Consider the following 7,878-nt stretch of genomic DNA (forward strand, 5'->3'; position numbering starts at 1 on the left):
GCGTAGGTGAAGTGGAGCCAAGATCCACAAGGAGTCCAGCCCCCCATTAACGAAATGCCTGATATGCGATACCAAGGGGTTGTCGTGGTGTACTTGTACACAATCAACCGACGCATGACTGAAGGGAGGTTTAGGTGTTTAGTGGGTATACCGGTCTTACACTCCCAGCCGGGGAGCCCCACATTACCCTGCTCGCATTGCACATCGCGAGTAGAGGCTGTGCGTAATAGCATTCCCTCCTCCACTGGAAACAAAAAAAAAGAAAAAAAAATGCTTAGCTCAAGCAGAACACATTATGCCAGACAATAAGAAATGTAAATTAGAAGCAATACAGTCGAGCAATACAATATGGATACCCTTATTTTCAAAGAACGAATGGATTCTAATAACACATCACCCTGAAAGTTTACACGTCACATGCAAACATGTTAACAAAATCAAGATAAACCCAATTTGCAAAGGATACACACTTTCTGCAACCTTATACCCGGCCAAAGAAGTAGAGGATATACATATTCACACCATTCAATTAGGAATATCAAATATCACACTACCCCAGGCTAACGTAACACTTTCAATTTTTGCAAGAATACCTAGTATAAGTGACACAATAGTAGATAGTTCAGAATTAACTAAACATTCAAAGTCATTAGATGAAATTACGTCAGAGGCAGAAAACATCTCAAAATATGTTAGAGCTTCAAGTAGATATGAAACTGTTTGGACAACATTACAAATACTTACTGCTGGAATAACACTATTGATATTAATTTATACTTTCTGTAAATTCAGACTTTGGCGATTATTTAAAATATGTACACCCTGTTATTATTATAATTGCTTCAATTCCGGAGGTGTACAAAATACTAATACTGGGCCTTCTGCACCAAATGAATATCATGTAAGATTTAAACCACAACAAAGTCCAACAATAGATGAAAGAAGCGACAACAGTACAAGACACACAGTAGCCTTTAAGAGCAGTTTTAAGCAAAAACGACCTCACTTGCGTCCTATAGAGTAAAATAAAATTTCACTGCGTATCAATTTTTTTTTTACAAGGAAGGGAGTATTATGCATCATCCCAAGTATTACAGATGTTAGTAGGATTTAATCACCAAAAACCATTAGTCATACTTCACTCCGTTTCGGCCTAGGTTGTAACGACACAACGAGCCGGATCAGCTTCGCCGGGAAAACACAAACATAAAGAATATCGATCGTTTCTGGCCTGAGAATGTTTTTCCGCGAGCCTTGAGATTTTTCCAGAACATATGTAAAGATAGTCACGTACACATCGTGTTGTTAAGCTTAGAATAAAGTTCTTTGTAAATCTTCGTTTGTGGCGTATTCCTTTTCGACAACTCTACTCGACCAGCGGAGAAGACTGTGAATCTCGAGAGATCCCATTCCTTCACCTCACGGCATAACAGTGTGAATCCTCCCCGAAACAAATAAAAACACTGTTGTGACAAACTAACGGCTCACAAAGTCCAACCTTCACCTCCCTGTGGTGTGGGCCGGTAACATTCTTACACAAGAAGATTGGCGAACGAAGGCCCTGGCACGGTATTAGTTGGGGGCAGTTTAGCGTGAATCTCGTTGACCGTCAACAGCGTCATGAGTAAGAGAGTCTCAAATACCGATACACCTACCTACATTATACAGTGCGTGGGCACAGTGACTGTTTCCGTCACGGCACTGGAGTATTTTGCCTTACCATCCCGTTGGTGAGTGAGAAGGTGCTCGACACCCGCCACCAACGGATCAAATTAATATTCGATATAAAATCATGCTGGAGTTTATCAATGATTCAGACCTTATATAGCGAATGTACAGAAGATGCCTTCCCTGAATTGGGTTATTATTATAACATTAGAGGGCAAACATAAGAGCAGAAGACTGCAGTGGGTGAACGTGGTGAAGTCACCCACAAAGTGTAACCGATGTAGGTAAAGAGGCATGAAGGTGTGTGTCTTCATGGCTATTTTGATTTTTATGTTGCTACACCTCAGTGGCAATTGAATATCATACAGTAAAAGTCCTTCCGCCGTCGAGAGGCAAGACTGGGAACTCTGGACCTGCGAAGTGGACCAACCCGGCACCTTCGCAGGGAGTATTACCGCTGCTTTACCAACGGCTGGCTTAAGCAAACTATGCTTCGTTCCGGCCTGAGCGGGCCCTTTGGCTGTTCAGCTCCTTGTAGACAATAAGTGTGACAAACTAACACTCCCACTAACAGTTGTTACTTTAATTTTTAAGATTCAGGATGCTACTGATAAGCTAATCTCTATAGAATCGAAGATACAAATAGTAAATAACAAAATTAAACATTTGTTCGCCTTCGCGAAAACCAAAAGTCTATCCTATTCCGACATTCAACTGGTACAGTTGGAAAAGGAAAACTGTTACTCGACGTTCAACTGGGAAAGTTGAACGCGATATACCCAGTGAGAAACTAGTCGGTTTTAAAAGAAACGTCTGCCGTGCGGTGTCACGCGTCGACAGGAACCGTGCACCCACACAATCCGATCGCAGAGGAATTTCTGGTAAAAAGAAAATATTCCTATTTTAAGTTATAAAAAAACTTACAATCTCGGCTCGATCAGCATCATTGCTGTGTCCGAGCTAGAGATTGTTCAGGCTGCGATTAGTCAGAAGCCAAGAAATACGGCCCAGTTTCGTCCGCCCTGTACTGATACAGCACGCGGGTGATTCTGTAGGTTACTTGGACAATTCTTTTCGACTACGAGACGATTGCTAGTATTATCGCAATAAGTCTCGCACCTTTTGATTGCAGTACTTGGTAACCGCGAAGAAGTTTTACCACGCCTGACGTGGTTTTCTTTGCGGGTCAGTTTCTAGGGAATGGACAATAATGCGGCAACGCAGTCCCCCAGGTCGGCGTCAGTCCCATCCACCGTTTGCACCATGCAATGCGGTGTCACGTCCGTCGACGTGTTGACTTAGCTTTAAGTTAGCATATAAGTCATATTATAATACACTCTAGAAATATAGTTAGCATTAATATACCATAGGAGTAAGTTAGTGTTAACGAACCGTAGCATACAAGTTAGCGTTACGCGACCATAGCTTAAGATCTGTCTGTCTCTTTCTATCTTGCGTCTATCCTATGTCTGAACTTTACATCATCCCTCAGACTTCTAACATAGCTCATTTCCTGCGCGCTAACTTCATCAATACGTATTTCGAATTTCATACCGATAACTTCGACGACCTGTTTGGTGTGATGATCTAAAGACCTCGTGATCGCTTTCCCCTATCTCCGAGAAGCGGAGGTGAGACAGGCATGAAGTGCCATGTGATTCCCTTTGTATTGAGTCGTTTGAGGGGGTGAAGCTAGAATTGGACCGTGCAGATTGTCCATCGGAAATAAAGGTTTTGTGTTGTAACGGTTGCGTGTATGTCGTCGGTTGTGTGTTTTCGATTCTTTTAGTCATTCCACCCTTGCGCGGTCGGTGGTGGTTGACGTCGCGTCGCGGTAGAGTTTCGTACGGTGTCTACCGTTGCAGACATGACACCGGGCAGCGTTACGTCTTTCCGGCGGATGACCCGGTTTCAAGTAGTTTTTACAAAGTTTGACCTTGCCAACGACTGACCTTCGTTCGGTTACGGTCAAGCCTGGAAGTTCTGGGCATACGTGTGCCGTGTGAGTTCTTGAGTCGCGGATTTTGCATGGTTCCGACGCGGTCATAAAAATACGTCTTTCAATTAGCCTTGGCAAGGTTGTAGGGCTCCGTCGCGTTGTTTCGGTCCGACGGTAGGTGTCCGATTGTACGTTCGCTCGTGTTTTATTGGTCTTTGAATTTGTCGCGGTTAATTCAGCCGTTTTGAACGCATCCGTCGTAAAATCGCAAGCTACTGCAAGGTGAACGACCTTTGACGCGAAGCAGGTAAATGCGGCAACGTGCACCTTAATAGGAATTTGGTTTTGGTAGCGTCGCTTCTTTGTATAAAGGGGACCGCGATAATCGACGCCAATGTTCGAAAATGGTCGACTCTGGGTGACGCGTGCCGCAGGTATGTTTCCCCTCAGGTAGTCGGCCGGTGGAGGATTGACTCGAAAACCCTTTATGTATTGTTGTACGATTTTTCCCGTCGCAATTCTTCCGTCGATGGGTAAATGTGTTTCGCGTACATCGTACAATGTCGCGGCGATGGAGGTATGATGATTTTTTACGTGGCCGTCGCGCATGATTAAATCCGTCGCGTAATGAACCCCCGGCCGTAAGATTGGGTGTCTCTGGGCGAACGGTAACGTGGGATTTTGGAGACGATCTCCCACGTGCAATGTGCCTTCGGTATTGATAAATGGGTGAGCATTAATGTTATGTTTAAACGCGTCGTTGTACGTAGTCCACCTTTCAAGCCGGCCGTCGAATTTTGTTAACTCTGTGTTGAGCAGGTGGACTCCGATTGTTGTCCCGAACGTAGTGGGTTTGTGAGAATCGGTGATGACCCGATTGGTTGCATCGAACTCGGAATCGGATTTCATCGATTTATTTACTGGTTCATCCGCGGTGGCAATAACGGTGACGTAACTATCGGGAGCTGCTTCGCGTTGAGCTTCGAGCTCGTCAGGATGCTCGTGTTTGCGGATCTTATTTTGTACGTCGTTGAAAATCTCGAATGTGACGGGCTCGGAATCGGATTTCAACAATTTATCTACTAGTACCTCCGCGGTGGCAACGACAGTATCGTCGATTTCGGTGATCGCTTCTGGTTCGGCTTTGATCTCGTCAGGATCCTCACATTCGTGAAGCTTGTTTTCTACGACGTTGCAAGTCTCGAGTATGACGAAATTGGGATCGGATTTTGTCAATTTGACTAATAATACCTCCGCGGTGGCAATAACGGTGTCGTTGATTTCGGTGGTGGCTTCGCGCTGATCTTCGATCTTGTCAGGATCCCCATATTCGTGGAGCTTGTTTACTACGTCGTTGAACGTATCGAATTGGGTTTCTAACTGTTCGACGTGATTTCGAAGTATAGCGCGTTCAGCGTACGAATCGCGAAATTCATTTATGTATACTGAGAGGTCGGTCAGATGCGCCTCGAAAATATGTTGTTTGAGTTTTAGTTCGCGCATGATCGATTGACTCCCGTTATCGTTTGCCATTGTGTTATGAATCGCGGATGCGCGTTAATAGGAGCAGGAGATGATTAGAAATAAGGAACGTGATTGGCAGTTCAGTAACAGGCCTACCTTGACTGGATTTCGGCACCTGCGTGATGTCTCGAGACTGCGTGTTGTCCGTGGCCGTGGCTGCAACTCGTAGTGGTTGTTCCTCGGTTGGACTGCGTGTTGCTGATGATTGAAAATTAGCGGCTCCAATGTGTTGCGGATGCTGTACTCCAGTACAGCCGAATCCGCTGTTGGACCGCGTGTCGTTGGTCTTGATGCAGAGGTAGTGCTCAGGACACTATCGACTCTGCTGATCCGATGAAGATGCTGCACTCCTGATGCAGTCGAATCTTCTTCAGGATATGTTTAAGTACGCGCACTGTTGTCACTACACAGATCACTGAATCCGGCTCGAAGGACCATGAATTGCGATGCGAGCACCTTGGTATCGACGCGTGGATGGTATCTTCACCCTTCCGGGGTTGTAAGGCCCGGATTGAACCGTTCGAGGACGCGTGATGCCGGTGTCGCCGATATATTACCCGCCAAATTAATATTGGGTAACGGATTCAAAATGGTCGAGCAGTGGTTGCGCGTACTGTGTGTTGTTTCCTCGACTGCTGGAGGTTGTGTTATATCTCGACTGCTGGAGACCTTGTATGAACGTATGTGGACCTCGACTGCTGGAGGTTGTCGACTGGTTGCTGACTGATGTTGAAGATGAAGTGTCAAGACGAATCGTTCGACATGATCGTCGTCGAACTAGGATCCGTCGGGGGAGGGGGGGCGTTTCTGCCTTTTTGGGGGTTCCGCGAGAACTTGGAATTCTGTATGTAAGAAGGGCACTGATTGGGTTTTGTCGACTGCTACATCGTACCAATCAGTGCCTTCGTTAACTTGGCGACACCCTCTTGTCGCGTCGTGAGGATGTTTGTGTGTATAGAATTTATGGCGTTAAAAAATGCTACGGGAAATCGTCCAGGTTAGCCTTGGACGGTTACGGTACCGTCGCGTACTCGAGTAGTGTGACCCTTCGGATTACCCGGTTTGCGGCACGTCCCAGCTGTGGGCTTCAAAAATGCTATTAGCAAGTTCTCTTAGAAATCTTAAATTTATGACACGTAATGGTTATTGAGCAAGACGGAAATTAAGTTAGCATGCTTCTGGTCGCCAGATGTAAAAGGGGTCTTCTTCTCAAAAATAACCTTCCTCACGTCCGTGTCATAAATCCCATCGGTAGAAACTCCGGGCGATTGTTCCTTCGGGACGGAACAACTACATGGAAGAAAATATGGCGATGATATTCGAAAAATTCCTTTGTCGAACGACACTGTCTCGAATAGAATTTCTGATATTAACAAGGATCAATTAGTACAACTTATTACAAGAATTAAAGAAAGCCCAAAATTTTCAATTCAGTTGGACGAAACAACTGATATTACTAAATTGGCTCAGTTGTTAGTATATGCCAGGTACGTTTATAAAGAAAGCGTGGAGGAAGAATTGTTATTTTGTCGTCCTATGGAAGACCATACTACAGGGAAAGACATATATTGTAAAGTTGACGAATTTTTAAAAGCAGAAGGTTTAGAATGGAAAAATTGCTATGGAATATGCACAGATGGTGCAAGAGCGATGACGGGCAAAAATATTGGTTTTAAATCATTTCTTCAAGCTGCTCATTATGATCATATAACTTTTACTCACTGCCTTATTCACCGAGAGGCTCTTGCAGCAAAAAAATTAGCACCAGAATTGAACGATGTGCTTCAGGATGCTGTTAAGATCATAAATTTGATTAAGAGTCATGCCCTTAACAGCCGCTTATTTTCAAATCTCTGTAAGGATACGGATTCCAACTACACAACTTTGTTATTACATGCAGAAGTAAGATGGTTGTCAAGAGGTCAAAGTTTAAGAAGATTATTGTTATTAAAGGACGAGATCGAAATAATTTTAACCGAACGAAAATGTGAACTTGCTGCTTTTTTTCAAAATGACTTATGGCTATCCAAGCTGTGTTATTTGTCAGATATTTTTGCGAAGTTAAACGATCTCAACTTGTCTCTTCAAGGAAAAAATTTCGATATATTTACTTCAAATGATAAAATTGAAGTTTTATTAAAAAGATCAACATTTGGAAAAGTAGGGTCGAAAAAAATTCGTTCGAAATGTTTTCCAGTGTCGACAATTTTATAATCGAGAAAATTCATTGTAAAACTTTTATTGCAAAAATTATTGTAGATCACTTAAAAGCGCTAGAAATACAGTTCCGTACATATTTTATATTAAATATTGATTTCCAAAAAATAGTTTGGATTCAAAAGCCGTTTTGGATTGGCTTAAGTGAGATAGATCACCTGCCACTTGAAGCTCAAGAGGAATTTGCTGAGCTTCCGAGTGACTCAAACTTAAAACTACAATTTAAAAAAAAGCCCTTGACTGAATTCTGGATCGGAACTAGAACTGAATTTCCCACAATCGCTGATATGACGTTAAATGTACTTCTGCCATTCAACACCACATATTTATGTGAAGTTACTTTCTCAGCTTTAACACATATTAAATCCCAATATCGTTCAGCGTTAAAAATGTTGAAGAGGTCTTACGTCCAGCAGTTTCAAACATTCCACCAAGATTTGATTTGTTATGCAATAAAAAACAGGCACATCCATCTCATTAAATTTTTTACTTATATTTTAATTTAATACTTACCACGCAACTACTTGAAT

The 7,878-nt window shown here is 43.2% G+C and overlaps 1 protein-coding gene across 1 annotated transcript; it reads left to right on the top strand.

The window, feature by feature from the left end:
- The first annotated feature begins 6,107 nt into the window (after positions 1-6,107).
- Positions 6,108-7,399, top strand: LOC144473737 (protein FAM200A-like). Its single transcript, XM_078187890.1, has 3 exons — positions 6,108-6,128; positions 6,566-7,291; positions 7,391-7,399. The coding sequence occupies exons 1-3, from the start codon at positions 6,108-6,110 to the stop codon at positions 7,397-7,399; spliced, it is 756 nt and encodes a 251-aa protein (XP_078044016.1).
- The last annotated feature ends 479 nt before the right edge of the window (positions 7,400-7,878 follow it).

This window comes from Augochlora pura, chromosome 7 (genome assembly GCF_028453695.1).
Source record: "Augochlora pura isolate Apur16 chromosome 7, APUR_v2.2.1, whole genome shotgun sequence".
NCBI classification, from domain to species: Eukaryota; Metazoa; Arthropoda; class Insecta; order Hymenoptera; family Halictidae; genus Augochlora; species Augochlora pura.